This window comes from Brachionichthys hirsutus, chromosome 4, assembly GCF_040956055.1.
Source record: "Brachionichthys hirsutus isolate HB-005 chromosome 4, CSIRO-AGI_Bhir_v1, whole genome shotgun sequence".
NCBI classification, from domain to species: domain Eukaryota; kingdom Metazoa; phylum Chordata; class Actinopteri; order Lophiiformes; family Brachionichthyidae; genus Brachionichthys; species Brachionichthys hirsutus.
Genome location: NC_090900.1, coordinates 8,501,690 through 8,525,450, shown reverse-complemented (window position 1 = coordinate 8,525,450; position 23,761 = coordinate 8,501,690). Strand labels below are relative to the sequence as shown.

The 23,761-nt window shown below is 41.5% G+C and overlaps 1 protein-coding gene across 1 annotated transcript in view; it reads right to left on the bottom strand.

Annotated features, from left to right (window-relative positions):
* Positions 1–11,354, bottom strand: part of si:dkey-215k6.1 (transmembrane protein 132B) — a 155,864-nt gene extending 144,510 nt beyond the window's left edge. Inside the window, 1 exon segment of the mRNA XM_068761032.1 lies at positions 11,276–11,354. Within this exon segment, the coding sequence (XP_068617133.1) occupies positions 11,276–11,354 (79 nt within the window).
* Positions 11,355–23,761: the final 12,407 nt, after the last annotated feature.

The window sequence follows — 23,761 nt, the reverse complement described above, 5'->3', positions numbered from 1 at the left end:
ACGTGAGCGTCTCAGGTAAAATATATGCAGATGAACTCTAACTCGTTTGCATAACGAGCTCTTATTTGCCAGTGTAATTACACTGGCATGCTGAGACCATCCCAGAGCTGCCCTCAGGGTTCATTAGTGGGCTTCGTTAAGAGGTTTGTTAACCAGCAGCTAATTGCTTCTTCCCTCTTTAACAAATACTGGAGCCTGAAAGTCCCGAAAATACTCGCATGAAGCACACAACGATGCCGGTATAAAGACGGCACATGGAAACACAGAGGCACACACACACACACACATTACACGCACACATTACACACTCACATGAGAACACAACGTCCTCCCCTTTGCATTAAGTACTCAAGGGATAAAACGACAGGTTATTGCAATGAATCTGCTTCCTTTCCTAATCTCTTTGTATATCCACTATGCAAAGACAATAAAGGCTTTCTATTTCTATTAATCACTTTAGGTTCCTTCCAGGAAAGCACACTGAAACACACACAAATCTGCACACAGTGAAAAAGGACTGGCACCTTACAGATGGCGCTCTATGGAATTAAGGGTCCGGCATGCAGGATATTGTGGCATCTAGCAGTGTGGATGCAAATTTCAACTGAACAAATATCCCTCACACGCGGAATGCCCTTTCTGGGGATCTGTTTACATCACAGCTATGTAATGTAAAATGTGGAAATCGGATTCCAAAGTTTCATCTTTTGAAAACACCACCTCACTCTGTCCATTTAACCCTTTAAAGCCCGCACCATGAAGTCATCGTCAGAACACTCAAATGTTTGGAAAATAAGGTCTTAATGGAACCTTCTGACAAATTTGTAAACAACAACAACAAAAATTATATTAAAGCGGCAAACGGCATCGAAGGCCCTCGCCGGCCGACAGGCCGATGAGCTGACCCGCTGCGCTTGTCAACTCGTGTTTGTGGGTGTGTGTGTGTGCGTTTGTGTTGTTTAGTGTCGGGGTGTGTGTGTGTGTGTGTACTGATTTTTAAAGAATGCACTTCAGCTGCTTATCTCTGCCCATGTACACACATAAATGATGATGCGATGTCAAGGCTTTTGCTATATCAGTTACATTACACTAATACTAGATAATATTTGCTCACATGAGAAAACAGTCAAGACATTTAATCTTACAGGTTCATCAAGACGGTGCTTCCACATCACGCATAGAAGAAAATAATGACAAAATGATTTGTACTCTGCATCAAACTGAGCAAATAAATTTGCAGATTGACAAGAGATAACTGTAAAATGCTTGTTACCTTCATACCTTCATTTTTCACGGCTCACAACTGAAGAACAAAACTAAAGAATCTAAAATTATGACTTTACTTGACCTCTAATGAAGCATATGCTGTTTACGCATCACTGAGGGCACGCTCTAACTATCACCACATGCAGGCCACCAATTTGTTGCATTAAACACGGTATAATTAGAAACTTGGTTTTTATTAATTGTACACACAGTTTGTTTATGTCTGAGGAGAAGCGGCCGGCGTGCTTTAGCATTTTAAAATATGTTTCACAAGGAGTCACAGAAACGGAACCCCCCTAAAAAAAAAACTTTAGAGGTTTGAAATATTGCACTCCTATATTAGAATGTAATAAATAAAAAAATTGCACTAAGTCAAATAAAATGACCAAATGACAGAAAACAATATCAGTTGTATTGTGCGCATTTGACATTTTGATATGTAAACAAGCCATTTGTCAGCTTGCAGGTCTCAGGAGAGAACCCCTGCAAGCTCAGAGCGGGATCTGAGAGCATGGCTGACCAGCTGGCCGACTGGCTTGATGTTTGAGCTCATTTCCATTTCGCTTTCCATGTCCTCGGAGCCCTGTCTACCTCAGAGCATCGGTTAGCATCTTGAAAGCCAAACATTACTGCGTCGTAAATGCCTGGAAGAATTTAGCCAGGGTCGGAGCTTCCTGCAGGGAAAAGAGGGGCGACACATTCGGCTGATTCTCAGCCAGTCGGCTGCAAATTATCCATCCTATTCTGCTTATTATTACCTCTTCAACTCCGTATTACAAAGAATTTTTATAAGGCTAATTTTCATCTGAAAATATGTTTAGAAGGAAACACAGTAATTACATTTAACTGCTTTATAGCGCATTTATGAGACCTGGTTGTGGGTTGTTAATATCATCAGGATATCAACATTCACTAAAGGACAAAATAGAAACGCATCCAAAAGTAAACAACAAGACAGCATGTGATAGAGGAGTATTCTCTCCCTGTCTCTAATCATCAGGCCGTTGCGCCGATCAACAGCAGATGCAGCCTTAGTTGTTCATTTGTTTTTAAGCGCAGACTGATGCCAATCCTCACCGAGACGTCAAAGTTCTCATCTGTCATCTGAGAACTGCTTTGTTCAGACAAATGAGATGCCTGTTTAGCGTCTCCAAGAGCACGGATTTAACTGTGCCTTTAAACCTCTGCTTCAGTAAGAAATAGTGAGAGCGAGAGCAAGTTCAGCTGCTCTAAAAGGCAGATGGAGGTTATTAGCCTCTAAAAGCAGCTACATTTCTTTTCCCTCTCTTGCATTTTCAAGTTCATGGATATTAAACTGTAAACAGAAGCGCTTGCTCGGATAATCGGCAGTAATATGCTTATGGATAATTAATACCTGGGAAAATCTACTGCTCTATTCTAAATCTGTTTAAGGGAGAACCGAGACATGTTAGCAGTTTATAAAGCATAACTCGGGTCACAGTTTATTTTGGATGGCCTATTGCAAGCATTTTAATTCAGTTACCGTGTTGAGTCTGCTATTGCTGGAGACACCCTCCCTGGACCTCTGGCAGGCCGCATAGGGATTGATGCCCAAATTCCTTACAGTGCCTTCCTTTGAAAAGCAGACTGCAGCCGAGTTGAGCATGTTAAACATTATGTAGATGCAGTCCTGAAGGCACAGGGAGCTTTGTAAATAGTGGAAGTCGTCATTGAAATGCTAACCAAGAGGCTAAAAGAATGAAATGCTAAGTCTCTTGCTGTCCCTGTCCATCTCCCTACAGCTTTTTCTTTCACCAAATACCCCTCTCACATATTCCTTTATATTTGGAATCTACTCATTTGGCGCTGTCTTTTTCTCTCTCTCTCTTGTCGGTTCAGTCGTTCAGATTTTGTAGTAATCTGTTCTTATACCTCCCTTCATCCCCTCTTTAGTACCTTTCCTTCTCTGTTTTGCTCTCTTGCTTGTTTTTCCAATCTTACCCTCTTCCCTCTACTGATCAAAGTCTCATTTCTCACACTTTTTCATCCTCTCTTCATCCATCTCTCTCACTCTCTCCAGCCCTTCTTCCCATCTTTTTTTCACAGTGCCCGAATCGTGGCCTGGTCTGGCCTTTTAATGTGTCCCACCGCTTCTCCCGCCTCTGAACTGTGTCTGCTCTTTCACATTGGCTCTTTCTCAGACTGGAGCTAAGTGTTTGTGGCAGTCCTGTGCCAAACATCCAATGTCCCTGAACGACACACACAAGTAAGAACTAAATAAATCACTTATATATAAAAGAAAATACATCTATAGATATGCATACACATATCTGCAGAAGCAAACACACAATCCACATTGGCAAAAGGCACACTGAGATAAAAACGTTTACACAGAGCCAGTTGCAGACAATCTTAAAAACACACATTTACACATCACTGATATTGGGATTGGGGTTGGGGTTGGGGTGCGGGGTGAGGTGGCAGGGGATCCAATTTGTGCAATTTGAGTCCACTTTTCCTCCTTACATTGTTTTGTTAGGATTATGAGTCAAATTCTGAAAATGTTGAAAAACAGAAGCAGAAATGGTGGCGTCGGTGGAAGTTTGTTTCAAATGAGAGGGGGAAAGATTTGCTTCCTGAATGTGTGTTGATCATCATCATCATCATCATCATCATCATAATCCTGTCATCTGTACTGAAGCAAATCCTTCTTGTAAGACTCCATATAAATCCTTTGATAAATCTGCATTGTTGATTACCATTTGCTTAATGACTTTAATTAATTACTCATGAACTAGATTATAAAATCATTCTTCTAGATTTAGATTGAATGTCTGTTTTGCTGCTTCATAACTTCTGTTGTTTATGTGAACAAAAGAAAACCAAGTGTTTGAAATTGAATTGTTTTATTTATTACATATCATTTGGATCCTTTACGCGTATGCTAATGTTTGATATACTTTATTAACAAACATAAAGATACTAATCGATTAATTTCTCTATGTGACTGAAGCGAATGTCATGCTCCACCGGAGCTCACGCTCTCTTTTTTTGGGCTGCATGCAGTTTGAGGTTTGAAATCCATTTGGCCGAGTTGAAAGTTTTCAATTTCATTAGCTTGATCAAATGGAGCGCTGTTAAGAGTCGGTGGTAATAGGAAATAATTTAGGCTGAGTAGCATCAGCTAAGTGCTGCTCAAAGAGGGAGAGCTAAAGATGGAGATATGGAGAGGAGAAGGAAGGAGGCGGGAGAGAGAGAGAAAGGATGGCAGGTGGGAAAATATTGATGAGAGACAGTGAGAGAAAATGGAGATTAGATGTGAAAAACGTGGTGAGGAAGTGGGATTTAGGAAAAAGAAATGACAGGATGAGAAAAATTGCATTTTAGAAAGAGGAAGAGACGGATGGGGAAATAAGTCTGATACATGATGGCAGGAGATAAAACGACAGAATAAGAAGTAAGAAAATGTAACAAGGATGGCAAATGCTTTTTTAAATAGAAACTAGACAAGAAAAATGTGGTGGAGGAAAGAGGAAATAATGATGCCGGGAGAAAATGGACAGGGAAAAGGAAAAGTCAATATAAGAATGACTGATGAGCAGGAGAATGATTAAATGATCCCAAATGTCACAACTAAGGCTGAGAAGAAAAAGAAGGTGAGGAAGAAGAAGAAAGAGGACAAAAACCTTTTTGTATTTGCTAAGCCTTGGCCCATTAAACCCCCGTTATTGCTGCTCAGATGTTTGTCAGAGACAAATTGCGTTGTGATAAAGTAACATAAATAAACGATTAGTCATCAAAAGGCTCAGCCAGGCAGCGGATCGCCAGCTAAATATTATCACTTTGATGAGGAAGAAATAGGAAGCCAGGCCACAAATGAATGCCTGAAAAAAAGCATGCAGAGAAGCTGAAACAATAGGAGTTTCACGAAGGAAGGCCGTAGCCGTTACGGGATTAAAGGAGGCTACGTCATCGCTGAGATTTATTCTCCTAGTTCAAAATTTAAGCCACAGTTTGGTCCAGGAAAACTTCTTGTATTGCTGCAGATACAGAGTTTAGTGCCTTGATGACGTTTTACAAAGCATTACTTTCAAACAACAGAAACATGCTCACAATGGCCAAACGTTTGCAGAGCTATGGAAGTCATAATACAAATACACACTGTGAAAACAAATCATTAAAGAAATGCTTTTTGCTTTTTAAAACTCACATTTTAGCTTCTTTTTTTTTTACAATAAAAATAAATACGAAAACAAGAAACAAAGTATTTTGTAGGTGACCGCTGTGATAGGTTAGATGCAGGAATCGTTTGTGGAAGTGAGATTGTGGCTGCTGAGCCTCGCAGCAGCAGAAATAAACCTGTTTATATCCTGACAAATACAAAGATGTTGGTCTCTTTAGCTAATGTACATGTTTGTGTACAGTATAAGGGGTGATTCTTATGACCCACCAGTCAAGCTTAAAATAATGCATAGTAGGGTGTGTGTGTTCTGAGTGACAGCGAGCTGTTAGCTCGATGCTCCATTGTTCACTGAAGCGAATTCAATTCAATGAATCTGACCTCCTGGTCGTGATTGTGGCGTCACATTTTTGGAGAATTTTTCAAGCAATTATAATTGCAGACACAAAATTGTGTCTGTGTAGACAATTCTTCCAACATACCATACCATCCAAGAGATCTTTGTACCATTCGTAATGGCATGCTCTGTTATAGAGGCAGACACGCACACACACTCACACATACTCCTTTATTTTATGAATGAAATTTAATCAAAATTCAATAATAAAATTAAAGCTAAGGTTAAACCTTTGTTAGTCTCCTCTGAGTCATTGCGTCATGATAATGATGACCATCTGTTTCTCATTTTCCCACAGCCACACTTTTCTCACCACACACACACACACACACACACACACACCAGGTAATCGACCAAGTGAAGCTAATGAAAGCAGCAATGTGTAGCTGATTAGCTCAACCTTCAACCCCAAGACATGACTTCTGTAGTAACGGTCACCCACACACACACACACTACTCATGCTAATCTGAAGGAAAATGACTTCCTCATTAGCAACAGCCTCTGAAAGCCACAAGTATTCAGAATAATCAGCTGACTGTCAGTGACTTCCTGTAGATGACATTAACAGTAGGAATTCAAGCAGAGAAGACAAGCAGCAGCTGACCAAAGAATCAATGTGAACATGTGACAATCAGCACAGACGCAAGGTGGGATTCAAAACAAACATTTTCTCGCACACAGGCACACACACACACACACACACACTTGCACACGCTGCATTTTCCTCAAGAGCACCATCAACAAATAAGACTCAACCATAGCAAGTTTAACAATCATAAAATCCTATTTTAAAGGCTTCTGAATGATTCAGATCAAGAGCTCATGAGATTGTCTAAGTGGATTTTAAATCAAATGAAAAGATGCAATCTATGCTACAAATCAGTGCACCAGATGTGTGTGTGTGCATTTTAATCAATCTGAAATATAACCCAGTGATCGCCATCAGGGTGCAAAGGAGAAAAGTCCCACTGATTTACTTCTTTACCCAAAAGTTGTTGTTTTCTTCATTATTTGCACAGTTTTGGTCACTTTCTGTGAGTTCCACGGAGCGTAACATGATAATGTTAGACTGGAATTGACTTTCAGTGATTCCTCTTTGATGCTCTGCTGATGATGCCCCTGCATGCCTCTGGGACCATGACAAAAGCAACCCTTAACACAAAGTCAATGACCGGTGGTTTATGAGCTGTTCTGGATTCGTCTGGTTTATGTTTCCTGTGTGTGTGGCTTCCCAGAGAGAACCCGCAGCACGAAAGCAAAAGGCATCAAGTTTCTGAAAAGAGAGGGACGAAACGAGTCTTTCTCGTAGAAACGACTGCAACGGCGACTTCCCCGCCAGAAAAGGTCATTTGTGAAACTCGAAGTAAATTCCTTGAAGCAGAAACACGATGTTGAAAATAAAACTTCTGCTGTAGTTTTCAAGACAATGCACATCTGAGAGTGTGCATGTTAGTGACTGAGAACATGCATGTCGCAACCGTGTATGTGTGTGTTAATGTTACAGGTGCATTTTGCACTGCTTATATTTTAATATGGAAAACACAGAGCGGAAGCACGTTGTCACGCTCCCGCCCCGAGCCGAGGCTGCCGCTTAAAAAATAGGCCTTCATCCTGCTGTCACTAGGGGGGGTGTGGGGGGGGGGGGGTGGACGGCGACGCATGGAGTGACCAGGTGTGTGGCCGGTGGCTATAGTGAACTTCTTTGCTCAACTTAATCCAGAACTATATTCTACTTTTTTAATGTTACCTGGGATCTTTGGCCGATACGGGGGAATAAACTTTGGAAAGAGACTGAACCCTGTGGTTATTTCGAGAGGGCGACACATCCTGACCCTGCAGCAAACCATATCCTTCTAGATTAGATTTACCGATGGAGGAGGAGGGGCCACAGAGGATGAATACGCCATAAAAGAATTATGAAAAGCTTTCTATCCTTCATCTGTCTTTTGCTAAAATCTCTCAAACTCTGTCATTTCCATCTTCCTAATGTGACGACAAGAAAAGCTAGCCTCCTTGTGTCAATGAGATCCAATTATTTTCCTTATCCAGGTACTCGAGTCTCCGTGTGTGTGCGTGTGTGTGTGTAGGTGTGTGTGTGCATGAGCGTCCTTGAGTGGATACGGTCTTTCCACTCATCAAGCTGAATGGGAATCCAGATCTCTCTATGGTGGAAGAAATTACAGTGAGCTAAACAAATGACACCAAATAGACAGAAATATTGTAAAATATGTCCTAGAAGAAAATACAGAAATGACGCACCGTTCAAGGGAGGAAAGTACAAAGGATGCAAGATCACAAGGGCAAGAACAGGATGATGTCTTAGACTAGAGTTTCAGTTTCATAAGCATATCTGTGTTTTCATTTCTCACTGGAAGAATGTCAAGATGAGCAGCGCTCATGAATGCCAACTGGCAAAATCAATCTCCTCCTTAGTTGTACGTTATTGGCTGGTTGGAATGGAAGTGAGATTTCTTTTCTCTAATTCTGGAGCATATTGAAAAGCATTTTTGCGAACAGACAACATCAATGCATATAAATCCACCCTGGAAAAAGGTTTGAAAAGGCACAGGTGCATGCAGAGGGAGGACATAAAAGGCTCACAGGATGTGACTTTCTGACATGATAACTCCGACCCTTCAAATCCTGCATTTCACGAGTCAATGCGAAAATTTGCCAGCAACGACTTAAAATCCTCTCATTTATTTTTCAAAGGAAAAATTCAAGTGCGTGCAACTGAATGAGTCAATCAACCAGTGAATGAAACTACCAATAAGAAAGAGAGCAGCAAGTAGAAAGGACTGAGTCAGAGTGTGTGCGTGTAGGTGTGTGTTTGTGTGGTAAATTGGGGGATAGTGTTGAAATTCACCTACAGGTTGTGTGGATTCTGAACACTGTAACACACAAACACTCACTCTGAATTGACGTGAATACGACTCATCCATAGTTCCGTGTTTCCAGGTCTACAGTCTCAGTCACATGGTTGAACAACATCACAACATTAATAGGTTACAAACTGAGGAGATTAAAGGGAGTTAATGAACACTAAATAACCAGCCAGCCAATCAGAAACAAGTATTGCTCCGTGACACGCTTCAATATAACCCCATGGAAAATAATCATGGCAATAATAGTATATTGGCCAATATTATTTTATGATTACGTCGTGTTTGTTTTTAAAATTGTCACCATACAGGATAATTAACAATCAAAAATATAATTTCAGTGCTCTCTGGTGGAGAAACTACGTAAATCTGTTTCACATTTTCTGGCTTGAACATGCAAGCCTGAGGAGAGTTTCAGAATGTCAAACTGTTGCACATTTTTGAATTATAAAATAGATGAGGAACAAAATCTTCAGTTATTTTCTTTATCTTTGATTTGTTTGATTGTGTATGTGGAATTCTCCAATCCGCCAGCTGACACCAGCCCTCCTCGCTGAAAGTACGCACTCACTGCTGCAGACGCAGAGCTCCCACTGCAGGGTCAGGACTGAGCCTCTCAACCATGAACACCCTAAATATGGCATTTAACTGATGGCGGAATACGGAACAAAATGACTATGACAAGCAGGAGGCAACCTGGATGATGAAATAATAACATGATGTAATCACACTGAAATGGAGCGTCGTGAAAATACAGAGGGAAAATAGGAACTAAAGGGACATAAACTGTTTTCCCTTTAAAAAAAAAATCACTATTTTTTGTTTGGAAGCAGGCATACACCTCTAGTCCCATTTTAGCTGAAAATATGGCAATATGGAAAATATGGCAATGCACTGATTTTTTTTTCCAAATGTTTTTCAAAATGTCTGTTCTTGTGGCTTTAGTTTGACATAAGGTGGAACGATACAGACAGGCAGCTGCAGTCCCAAAAGAAGATAACTGGGACTAACACCTATTGCAATGCACACAAAGCACTGGGACAATACTGAGAGAGAGAGAGAGAGGTTGGTGTTTTGCTCTTTTAAACAGCCTTAGGTGGCTATTACCCCATTAGAGCCAGAGCTCTCCAATGCCCAATAAGGAAACTGTTCATCCTCATCCAGAGCTTGGTCCGGACATTTTCCTAACTCCCAGGGGAGCATTCAAGGAGGAACATGGACTGTCAGAAAAGAGAAGAAAAGAAAAGACTGCTGCTTTCATCTTTGGTCGCTCAGCCGTTTTGCCGGTCGCAGCTGTTTCCCGGGACATCGCCCCCGGTCGCCAGTTTGCTCTCGGTCTCCTGTTGGTGCGCTTTGCGACGCGGCCGCAGCGCTCCGGAGCGCTCCGGAGCGCACAAGCCAGCGACGCTCAGTGAGCCGCCAGTGATCGGAGCTGATTAAAACCCACTCGGCACACAGACACGCGCATCACGAGGGTGCGACACTAACGCAGAGTGACTACAAATTGCGTGGACAAACACGCACAGAGGGCAGCAAAGCCATATTTTAACAATATGTTAATTTGTCTTTTTTGTTTGTTTGTTTGTTTGTTTGCGTTGTTTTGCCATCAGCCCTGGATGAGAGTTGTGGGAAGGCAGGAATCTCCAAGACAAATTGTATTTTGGGTTTTATAAGTCGGCTCATCTCAGATCAACGCAGAAGCTCTTTAAGATGCTCCAGTAAATAAGTCGTCGGTGCCTCTCAACGGAGACCATTAAGGAGAAATCTTCCCCTATCGTTAAAGGGTCTTCTCCTCATTTCAGTTGAACTGAGCAGCTCTTTTATTCATTAGAAACCCCCTCCACGTCACATCCTGCAGGGGACACCCGTCCCTGCACGAGAATCAAGGAGCACAGAGGAGTTTAATGCGTTAATCCTCTAAATAAAATTCACGCTCAAACTTCATTTTGACACGAGAGACTTTCACAAGTCTCCCTTCAGACGCGTCTGCCGTTTGACGCTTTGCATTACGCGTTGATTTACGAGTCCGCACGCACGCACGGACACAGGCGGTGCACAAGGTGACTATGAGGTAATCGTAGTTGAATATAATTCTGTGTTAAACCCAGACCTCACGTCTAATCTGTGATCGCCACATGGAAAAGTCTCTGAAAATGTAATGTCGTTGTGGAACCTGCTCCTGTTTGACACGAAGAAGAAAGATCAGGTGAAGCTGCTGGTAAACTGAGTTTGGTTTTGTTTTTATCTAAAACCACTTTCTAACATCTACAAAGCGCTCATTTATGCACCAAAGAGACATGCAAAGATTATTCTTGCGCAGCGTTTTTGCACATTTATTGACAATAAATATCACAATTTCTTAATTCAACAGAAAAGCTAAACAAAAAAAAGAAAAAAGAACAGTTGGTCTGACACTCCCGATTACAATACCAAAACAATAAAATGGGAAAGAGAAGCTATTTTAATATAACCTGCAGATTGACAGATTTTATTTGTTTTATTTGTGTCCCGTCTGTTTTTCTACGTTTGAATAAAAAAACACTGTTTCAAACTGGCAACAAGTTTCCGACTTCATTTGCGTCTCTTACCTTTCCACAGGAAAAGCAGAAACACCGTCTTCCAGAGCGCGCAGCCCGCCGGCGCGCCTCGTCCACAGACCGTCTCCATTCCTTCAGTCAGTTTAAAAAAATAAAGAAATAAAAAAAGGTCAGAAACTGTTCGCCTGCAGGAGAATCTTTAAATGTTCAGTCAAGTCTTCTTTTCCCCAGACAGATCACTGCGGCGTCTCTGACCGAACTGCGCTCCCGCGGCTCTGGACCCAACGCGCCGCACAGATCAGGGTTGGAGTGAACTATAAATCCTTCGGGAGTCGGGCATTTACAAAAAGAAGCCCCCGATGGGCAATTCCAGAGTCCGCTGGCTCATCCTTTATCCTCCCCCAAGAGAGTCTGCCGTGTTCCTCCTCCGAGCCAGAAGCCAGAACCGGAGAAGATTCAACCCGTTTCAGCCCGTGGAGAGCTTTGATCCACGAGCGCGCTCATCTGCGTCGTCGATCCAAAGCGGACAGACGAAGCAGCCTCTGTTCCTCTCGCTTCGTCACACTTTGCGTTCATCAAAAGTTTAAGTTTAGAGAGTGGACGAAGAACTCTCCCAACGAACCAAAAAGTCCACGGAACCGGCGGCACCCAGAGAAACTCTGCTATTATGGATAATACATGAAATCAAATCCAAATCAAATGCCGCTCTGCATGCAGCCGCTCGCTGCGCACGCGGTTTCCTCTCCTCCGACTCTCCTCTTACTATGCGCGTTATGTGTGTGCGCGCCTGGGCACAACTTGAGAGGCTCTCAGTCGCCGGGATGGAGGGAGGAGAGGAGAGGAGAGGAGAGGAGAGGAGGGTTGGGGGGGAGAGGGCGGGATTTGGAGATTTGAGTGACAGTTACGTAGCCAATGGTGGGTGCAGGTATTTATTTGGGTTTTCTGTGTAATTTAATTATTTATTTGCATTTGAAAAAAAAACATATTTATTAATTTCTGGAGGAAGCATTCAAACATGCGCTGGATAATTGTACGAGAATGCATTACTTAAATATTAGAAATAAATAATGTAATTTACAAGTCAATAACTGACGTGAAACACGTGGTTCAGTCTGTAAAAAAAACAGGTTGAAGGGGTGTTAATGAATGGCAGTTATTGTAACTACTAAATCAAGCTTTTATATAGTTTTAAAAATGTATATTTTCTGCAGTTCAGTGTGTGAGTGTGTATGCATAGGCCTATGGGGGGGGGGGGTCATCCTCTCACTCTGCATAATTCATAGGAAGACGCACGCTACACTTGTTCTCTCTGTAATCGATAGACGCACATTTCGCGCGCCCACACACAACCTATCCGTTTCAACTTGTACAACTGCAGAATGTGATCCAGGCTACCAGGCACCTTGTGACAAAAAACCCATTCACTTCACTTTGTATCGATGGGACGCAAGAGGCAGAGGAATGGGGGGGGGGGAACAAAAAGGTCTTCTTTGAGTTTCATAACGCAGAGCTCCTGGATTCCTTTGTCAGCTAAATGTGTAAAAGCTAAAGAGATGACATTGCGACTTATTGAATTGCAAATCAGTCCGTCGGCGGAGGGATGGGAGGAGAACCCTGATCCTCTGCGCGACTTCGTGGCTCGAAAAAAGAGGCAAAGAAGGAGCCGCAGCGCCCTCCAGTGGCCGCCTTCAAAGACGAGCCTCACCCGCCTGCGTCGCAGGGCCGTCATTCTTCGTCTGTCCTCAATTAGCGGCGTTGTGTGATCGCCACCGCCCCCGCCTCGGTGCATTTATCTGACGCGCTTCCCGCATTGTTCTCCCGTCGCTTCCCTGCGCGCTCTTCGTTGTGACGCCTCCATCTGAACCCGACTTTCCTGTTTAGTTGTTTTCCTGCCACGGACCGGTTTCATGCCGTGACATTTTTTAATGTATAATTAATTAAATTTAAGAAGAGGAATATAATCTTACCAATAAACTTTATATTATGCACTTACAATATCTACTCACCATAAATTGTGGTCCCAATAATGACTTCTGTCCTTTTTTGTTTCGTAAATTCCACATTCTTGTTGTTTAATCCAGGATTCTTGGTCTCTTTGTGCCGAAGCAGGTTTGAACCCTCCCTTGCTCGTTAACGAAGCCAGTCAGCTGTTGATAAATCGTGTTTTAAGTCTGGTTAATTCCTGGTTTCTCTTCTTGGAGGTCAACACCTCCTCTTCTTCCTCCGCTTCTTCCTCCTCAGTTGGACTTTTCTCCTTGGAAAATAAGCTCTCCAAAGACTTTTTTTTTTTTTTTAATTAATATTCGCTAGTTCACGGCTGGGTTTTTTTAGCAACGTATCAAGAGGCGATTGTTACGTTGGAGAAAACCCGGTCGTTTTTCACAATAAAACACCTTTTAGACGCTAATAATCGATACAACGGAAATTGTATACATTAGTTGTTCTTTCTTTGCGGCCCGGTAACGAATGCCTCACGGACCGGTGGTTGGGGACCACTGTCACTATGGGACAGAAAACAAAATCAATGTGTTTTAAAGTATTGTTTAATTTCCCCTCAATTACTTTTTTTCCCCTCGCTCAACTCAAATATTTCCTGGGACTTCATCTTGAAGCAACTTCTTTTTTATTTTACTGCAACATCGGATAATAATCGCAGAATTTGTTTTTGCAAATGTTTTTTTTTTGTGGGGGATAGATAATTTCCCTCTTTTAATCAAGACAGTCTGAAGACAAACTGATATGTCATTTCACTTGCCCCTGTTGAAGCAAGCCGATAGAAAATATTTATTTCAAAACAAAGAAAGGCATTCGTCACAGACACTGCATTGTCAGAAACTCTTCGACTGTGGCCTGTAATAGATGTTACGTGTTAAATGAAAAGAGCAGGCTTTCCAAAGCAGTTTCTCAATGTCATCTGGCCTGCTTGCTGCGCTTAGTCACTGCCAGACTGACCACCGTCACTGACCTGTTCTACTTTTTCACTTCGCTCAGAATGATTCCCATGCAGCGAAAATCCCTCAATTATAGAACTCCCACTTTTCACTGCATAGTTGCTGGACTTTACTGTTCTTTCTCTCTCAGGAGGAGCCATTCCAAAGTGTTGTTCTCATTTTAAGGTGTCTTCAGAAGCAAGAAGTGAGATCTGGAGTTGGGAGAAGTTGAGACGATAAACTTCTGAAGCAATAGAAGTTAAGAGTGAAGGATATTGATTGAGAATGCTATAATATAATTTTTTAGATGAAGAGGAGGAGCTGCTAACATGAGCAAACAATTCATCTTTTCATCTCTCTCCATCCGTGCTGCTTATCCAGGGTACAGATTTCTGTAGCACTCCTGGGGTTCTTGGAGTTGGGAGCGATGGCACTTTCTCATGGGTTCATGTCGCGGGTCGGATGTGACCTGCTGGTTTGGGATGAACAGCTCGGGAAGCCCCCTCCTCTTTGACAAAAGCGAGAAGAGACTCAGTCCTTCTCTTGCAGTATAAAGCATCCATGGACCTCTGCTGAACGATATCAATCTTGGGGATTTCATCATGTGTGTACAACATGAACACAAATACAAAGTCCTCCAGTCATTACAAAACCTTTGGCAGAATCCAATGTGTCATCATCCATTATCATGATGTTATCAAAAGTCAGCTGGAGGCCATCATAGTTGTTTGCCACAGCACTAACCGTGACGTGAGAGTCAGAGCCTTTCTGCCTGCAGACTCAAGAAATGAAGTCCTCTTTGTGGATTTAGAGAAAAATGTGGCAGACCCGGAGAGTGTTTTATTAATTTATTCTGCACTCAGACAAGCATTTAACCCAGGGGTGGGCAAACTTTTTGACTCGTGGGCCACAATAGGTTCTAAAATTTGACAGAGGGGCCGGACCGAGAACAGATGAATGGAGTATTTGTGTGAGCTAATATAAATGACACATGAAAGCTATTGCATTAAAGGATTTGGCCTTTTACAGGCAGCATTACAGAGAAAAGGTCAAATGAATGAGGTTTAATTATAATACATTTTTTTTTTTTTTTATGATACATTAAATGGACAAGTTTGGCGGGCCGGATTAAAAAGACCAACGGGCCGCATATGGCCCCCGGGCCTGGGTTTGCCCATGCCTGATTTAACCCCTTGTGACAGCACCGGATTAAGTCTACGTGCATAGCAATGCACAAACATTGCACTGGGAACAAGTCCCTTCCCTTTGGCCTGCTTGTGGGCTGAAACCATAAAAGCAGCTTCTTTGTGTGTCTGTGCCACAAGTTTATCCCTAAAATTGTAGCCCTGCACATTTTCATTTCATACTTCAAAAACAGAGTGACCGTCTCGTCCCTCAGAAACATAAAAAAAAAACAATGAGGCATTCCTGAATTTTACCTGCAGCTTGAATTGAATCTCTGATCTCATCAGAAACACAGGCTGCTGGAGCATGCAGAGATCAAGCCATTTTGAACATCCCAGAAAATGCAGCTGATGACTGAATTGTGTGTGGCCAAGACAGAGTCATATTTAGATCATGTTTCTGTGAAGTCCCTGTGATTCCCATTGTTGGATGATTCACTCCTCTCTTCATTCCCCCTAAATAATAGCTCCTGCCGGCCAAGCAAGGAAAGTTTGGCTGTTTCATTGTGCTTGGCCACTTCACTGTGGATGAAAAATAATCAAAAAACTACAAAATCTTTTCCAAATACAAAAAGGTCCTTTAAGAACTAACAGAACCTGATAAAATCAGAGATACACCTGGAATGCATAAAATATGCCATTCTATACTTTGAAAGGTGAACAGTGCCATAAAAAAATCATAATTTCACTGTGTCAAGGTTAAATTGGCCGTAAAGAATGGAATGTTTCTCTCTTCTACAAGACAAAATGATTTATTCGGGGTAGAAGTTGTGCTAATATCTGGTCAATGAAAGGCGGAGGAGAAAAAATAGATTATATACAAAGCTTTTTCAATCTTAAAACCACTGGATCGTTCACATTACTGTCAATACAGAATAGTGGTTTGTCTTAATAAGAGGATAGTTCAAGAGATATAGATGGAAATTTCAGCTGGGGTTTTTTCATTTACATTTATCATATACATTTTTATGATAATAAAACCTGAAAATTACTAATCTAAAGTAGATATATGTCAACTTTCAAGCCCAACAGATAAATCAGCTGGACAGTTATCAAGTCAATTGATGGAGGGAGACTCCCTTTCAAAGGAATAACGCCCCCCTTCTTTCTGTCACTTTTATGTGTTATCTGTTGTTTAGATATGCGTAGTTACATATTAATATAACTGCAGGCATGTTAATGATGTTAATGATAAATGATAATGATAAAATATTGTTTCAGTTTTCAAACAAATCGCTTTTCAAAAATGTATTACGGAATGAATTATGTTCAAAAACCGAGGTTCCGCTGTACACACACTGTGACCTCATAATGATAAGGTGTTTTTTTAAAATCTGCAACAGATCATAGCTGTACAGACACAACTCTTTCACAGCCCTACATGAAGTATGAAAGAATAGAGAGCGATAAAGAAAAGTGTCCCTCTCTCTCAGGCCAAATGGCTCTCACAGAAATTCTGTTGACAACTTGTTCAGACAACACACTCCTCTCAGAGTCAGGAGGAAGATGACCACCACTGACAAATCTCCCTGTTTACACTCTCTCCAGTTAAAAAACCTCAGCCATCTCTTTGCTCAGTGGAGCAAACCGAATACATTAGAATCCAATTTAGACTAGCAAACACACACGCACAGATCCGTGTGTGTGTGTGTGTGTGTGTGTGTGTCATGATAGCATGCATTCAATCAGTGTGTGTGAAGCAGGTGCATGCGTTTATGGATGATGCATGATAATTTCAGACTGAACAAGGATAAAAAAACAAAACAAAACCATGTCGTGTTTTTTTTGATAGACAGCTGTGTCTCGGTGTAAATTATGCCATGCACGCACAATGTTGTGCATGTGTGTGTTCATGCTTGTGTGTGCATGTATCCTTGTGTTCCTATTGTCTGTCTTGTCAAAGGGCACTGAGTCAGTCAGCTGTAAATGCCTGTCTGATTTCTGTTCCAGCAGCATCACACAGAAAGACCTCCATCAGGCCCGGTAAAAGGAATCAATATGTCTATCCACTGTCCTTGTTCAATTTGAAAGTGGAGACTGGAGACATTTTTCAGACACTTGAAATTGAAACATATCAGGAAAGACACTGAAGGAATCTCCAACTAAGAGATGCAGAGGAATGGATAGAATCTTACAAACCAGAGAGATGTATATGTAAGTATTATTTATTAGTAGAAGCTGAAACGGCTGTGAACAATCCATAAACACATACAGCTAGCAGAGCAAGCCACTTGTAACATCACTCTGCTTTACATATACATAAATGAGTTGCCTGTTTTCTCCTTTCATGTATTTCTCACTCTTTGCCTTTCACCTCCTCCTTTGTTTCTCTCGGCACTCTCTGGCCAGCAACAGCCTCCCAATGTTCCTCTTAGATTCATGGATGTTAGATTTAGATTTAAGCCCATCAAGAACAGTCCATTCCAAATGAGGATTGGAAATATTTTCGGGGATTTCGCCACTGTTTTTGATATTTACAAAAACAATTCTTAAAGAAACTTCACTCCTTGCATTTTGTCATTGTCAATAGCTTGAGTGGAGGGAAGAGGGCATTTCCACAAGTCTAGAAAGAAGTTTAATTTCCTCCTCTGCTTTGAACTAGGTCACAAAATACTGTGTTCACATTCACAAGATCAAATGCACCTGCAGTTGTTTTGTTCGCCATTGAAGAAGATTTCCTTTTTATTTAACCCGTCCACATTCTGCAGGGAAATTTGGTCAAAAATAATTTTAATTTTAAAATTGAGATTAATAATAATAACTTTTCAATTAATCTTTTCTCAAACCCAAGGACACTGACAATAAGAGAGCAGAATAATTACATGGAGCACTTATGCGAGGTGAAAAATTTTGTAAAACAGGTGATGTTTCAGAAGGTTGCTTTTATTAAACTGTCCAATGAGCCAGTATTTGGGATTTCAGCAAGAAGTGAATTCCAGAGGGAGGGCAATCCTGAGGAGAGAGAGAGAACTCTGCAGGATCTCAGCTCAGTGTGGGGGGACATAAAGCAGTACAGCGTGCATGGATCAACAAAGTACTTGAGGAGGCGTATATGGATACAGAAGGTCAGTGAGGTATTGGGCACTAGAACCATGCATGAGTGATTATTCAAAATATGTGAACATATCCTGATATTGACTTTCAGCTTTTTATAGGTAGTCCACCACCCAAACCTATCTATATGTTTTATAACTTCTCTGAATGGAATCACACACAACACACGCACACAGATGCAATTTACTTGCTCATCGTAGATCAATGGAGACAAGTGGGACTAATTTAGACCATTTGATGTCAATTTGGCCTTGACCCCTCCCCATCACACACACACAAACTCACACACTCACACACACTTGCACTTCACTTAATGACCATTTCCACTAGAGTTTATTACGCAGAACAGAGAACCACCTTTCAGTCTCATTAGTGCACGCGTGGGCACGCACACACACACACACAAACAGTCTTCTATGCCTGCAGCGACACACACACACACACACACACACATAAGACACAAGCCATAACTCGTAGCTCCACTGACTGAGATTTCCATATTGGTTCTGTCAGAGATAATTTTGTTTACAGGGTCCTTTGGATGAAATAACAGCACTAGGTGCCATCAATTACCGTAAGAGAGAGAGAGATGGGCAGGAAAGGGAGAGGACAGGGGAGGAAATGGAGCGCTGAGGGAGGTTCAAGAAGATTAAGAAGTGATGGAGGGAAGGCTGGAAATGGACAGAGATCAGAAGTCAGAGGGAGGAGACAGGAGGAGGACGGTGATAGACCTGAACCAGGGTAAAGTCTGGATTGATTTTTTTATTTTTAATAGATGTGGCCAGTCTGAGTAAAAGTTATATCCTGAGTAAAGGCTGTGAGGAAGGGTTAGTAAATTATTCGAGAACACATAATTTGTCAAAAATAAATAAATAATACAGGCAAAATACAATTTTTTTAACAAGGAGTGCACAGATGACATGAGTGATTACACTGACCCCAAAAAATGGACCTCAAAGAGTAGAGACTGTTCATGAAAAGAATGGCTTGCCTGTCCTTTGGAAACATTTTGCCTGCAGTAAAGAGGATACCGCACACAAAGAAGTCAAATCCAAATGCTGCAGGAAAAACAATTTTGCAGAGCAAAGATAACAAGCACATTGTCAAATATGAACAGAGTATAGCTCTTAAAAAAAGAGAACATACAGGCAGTGTAATAAAAAATAAATGAAAATAAACATTTTTTTAGTCTTAATCAAGGTGAAATTTTCAGTTACATATTAATATAACTGTAGGCAAGTAAATAAGCATTTATCTGGTGGGTAGGAACGGATTATAGTTTCCATTATTTCTTTGCAATCAGACAAATCGGTTTTCAAACAACATTACGGAACAAATTATGTTTGAGAACCGAGGTTCCGCTGTTCTTCAGTTTTGTCAATAAAAACAAATCAAGGTCACATCAAAACATGCAGTATAACATCCTTTCATTTATTTTTTCAAACATGCAAGAAAGTTAAAAAAAAAAAGGTGGAATTTGGATTTCCAAGCATAAAATATTCAGTCAACTATGAAATTCACACTGGTCTCTATAATCCCAACCACTGAAACACTGAAATAGCCTTTGATGCAGTGAAACTACAAGCAGGGTCCTGGACAGCTGTACTTTGTACTTCCCAAGCTGTCGTCTGTCAGCACAATGGATGACGTGCATTACAGTATACTTAACGTTAAATAGTAAAGGTAAAACAGATCATTGATAGTGATGATTCGAATTGAAAATTGTACTGAGAAAATGTATTATATAACCCTGGGTGTACAAGAACACAAAAAGTCAAAGGCAGAATCATTTTTATTATAGTAGATTTGCAGAAGACCAAATAAAGGGGAAGTTTGCGGAGGAAAACAAATGTTAAATAATAATGACAAAACACATTTGAGTGTTTATAATACTTTGTTCATAAACACCAAAGCCTATAATAATTCAGATCACAGGTCTGAAAGGGAACTCAGGGGCCGACAGAGAAAATGAACCTTGAAGCGAGACATATCGCACATTTCAACATATTGCAGATGTACACATTCACCTAGATAGCTTTCACTCATCCAAACACACACACAGTCACACTCAGACACACACTTGGTGTCCTGAGCTGCATGGATAGTGATTCAAACAAAAATCCAATTTTCTGGGCATATTACCCAGGGGTCTCCCTGTTTGCCACCTGGGAGTAGATGAGAGGCGACACATCAGGAAGATGTTAATATCAATTTTTATACACACACATGCACACACATATGTACACGTATACACACACACACACACACAAAGGTCTGTTAAATATTAATTCTCAACAGTAGCCTGCTACAACACGCAACATAATTACAGACATTTTATTGTGATTGTCCCCCACATGAGCACAGAAACACACGGTGACACACACTTGGCTGAGGACATTTGGCCCCAACACTCTGAATTAGCAATATTGTCCAACTGGATCCTTTTCCTCAGTGGATGAGAGACGCATCTGTTATCCTTTCTGCTACTGTGATGTATATTACCTCACCACTATACTTACAACGGAGGTAATGAATTGCTTTATGTGTATTTTGCACATTTGTTGTGTATGTCGGTGTGTACTCCATGAGACCATGCTGTGTAACTTTGCTTGCAAGACAGATCCTAATCACAACTTTAAAATGCACTGTTTGTTTCTTCATTGTCATCCCTTGGCCATGAAATGAAATCACCTGTATAGTGTCTTTTGGTCCGGAGGATATCTCGCAAACTAAACATGAGCAGCTTCACCGAAAAACGCTCAAAAATCAACAGTTAATGGATTGAAGGTGACTCTGAAAGTTGTTCATCCTCTCTGTACAATCCATAACCAGCAAAATAAGAATATGTTGGATACTGAAGCCTTCGTAGTGCATTTTTATGGTGGCTGGGGACATGACATTCTCAGATAACTTGTTCAGGTTATTGACTGTTGCTTTGCCTCTGCCCAAATGTGTCATCATCCTATGCAAAGAAAGCATCCCACATGTCTCCTCTAATCCCTAAACTAAGATTGCAATCCACAGCGTTTCCTCTGCGTACAATTTCTGCAAGGCAGGCAATTGAAGGAGAGGAAGACTGAGAGAAGCAACCCATGATCAGATTATGAAGAAGAAAGCCTTTTCAATTTTCACCTACTACTATGGGCCTCTAAACATACATGCATTTAGGGGCCCGTAACATACATGGAGAGGGCATAGGGTGAAGCCAGAGCCTTGCTCAAGGACACCTTGGCAGAGACCTGGAGGTAGACTAGCCCCTCTCCAACCACCAGTCCGCACTCCGTATTTTTGTTTGGACTGGGACTTGAACCATTGATCCTCCGGTACCCAACCCAAGTCCGAAATCACTGAACAAAATAAAAATGAATAATAGTGATGATTCATCACAATTAATCTATAAGGTCTTATAATGTGGACCTCTGACATACACTGGACTTTCTTTGTAAACAGTTTTGGCGAACACTTGGACGGGACGGGACGGGACGGGAAGGGGAGGCAGACAGGCAGATGGAGAGAAGAGTAAGCAAATAAGAGCGCGTTAGCTACGGATGGATGCTGTGCTCGTGGTGAAAGTGAGCAGGGCAGGAGTTGCTGTGAGCCGCTTGTTTGGACAGATGGCTGTCTGTGTGCTAATTACAGACTGAGTGCTTGACACTGTGAGCACAATCGAAGGGGAAACTAGCTTTATTTGTTCAGCTTCATCCACACACAAACACAAATGAAACAGTTTACCAATGACACAAAGAAGCATGAGCAAACAGTCATAGAAACACACAACAGGGCATACGCGTATCAAAGAAGCACAATGCAAATGAATAGACACAAATGCTGGAAGACAACCAGATCACAAAGACTTTCTGCTGTGTGAAACAACATTTTCATCATTTCAAAAAGCAGACTTTTCTTTTGCCATGCATACGCATATTAAAAATGCATCCTTTCCAAATGAGCATGCAAGTTAACTTTAGAAGAATAAGTAATACAGTTTATAAATGAAACCAATTCCGAAGATGACAAGTGATTGAACCGGATTCAGTCGGGCAACACGTAGACTTCATAATCAGAACCTGACAGCATAAAGTCTCCTTCGGCTGATTTAACATTCAGATTTGCGCGTGCAGCGTAGCTAGCTAATGTCTGGAACATTTCAGGGCAGTAGGTCGTGTGTGAATACAACAATGGATATTCCACCATGGAGGGCGAGTCGCAGCGCGACGAAGATAAAGCACAGCTGTCTGAAGAGGCCAAGAAGACTGTTAAATCTAGAAACCATCCTCCCAGGCTGAAGCCGATGACAACAACAGCTTCCTGAAACCTCTGTTCAAGATTAAAAAAGGACAAAAAACACCCTCTTCTTCCTCACCTCTCTTCCTCTGACCTCTGCACCTGTTTTCCTCGCTTGTTGCATTTGCAAACCAAGAGACACATCCCCAAATCAGTCCAAGCCTCCGTCACTGCCAAGCAGCCTCATTAGCAGAAAGCATAACGAGTGGGATGTTAACAAGCCTAACGAGGGCCTAACGACGTGTTGGTGTCTGTCATTACGGTGGCGGCTGGTCGCAGCTCGTCAGGCAGCCGCACAAAGCAAGGTGTCAGGCAACAGATGTTCTGCTCGGCTTTGTATCTTTTTTGATTGTCTATTTCTTTTTCACCTGAAATGTGAAAAAATAAATCTTCCATAATTAAAGTAATTGGATCAAACCTGCATTAACTGAAAAGTTGTTGATGAAATTAAGTGAGCGGTCTATTTAAATTTTGACTACAATTAGATATTTGCCAGATGTTTGTTTGCCATTTTTCTGAATTCGAGAATCATGGGGACAAATGTTTTATTCCAGGCTCAGATTTAAAAAGGTGAAACTACTCTATTTGTTAAGTCACGAGTCCAAACCGAATGCAGGGATTTCTCTATCCTTGCAATTCCTGAACATAATGTACGTCCTACACAAATCATTGTGTGCTTTTCAAAATGTTTCGGTGAAAGCCGCAATTCATTCTCCAGTTTTTCTTCCAAGTGTTGAGTTGTCTGCTGAGTTGGATATGAGTCTAAAGTCATCATTAATGCTATGTGTGCACAGAAGGAGCCGTCAAAGGTCAAAAAAAGACTGTCAGGTGATTGAGACAGAAAGATTATAGATGCACATGCTGAAAATGTAAGCCTCTTCAGCATGGTTTAAATATAATGGTTTGGTGTGTGTGTGTGTGTGTGTGTGTGTGTGTGTGTGCAGTGGTGTCCGGTCTCCAGCATTTGCTACCATCTGCCATCCTGACCTTGTCGTCACAACAGGGTCAGAACAAATATATTCCTCGTCTCGCTCTCTCTTTCTCTCAGAGAGAAATCTGGATTTGGGGATCCGAGCGGGGAAAAG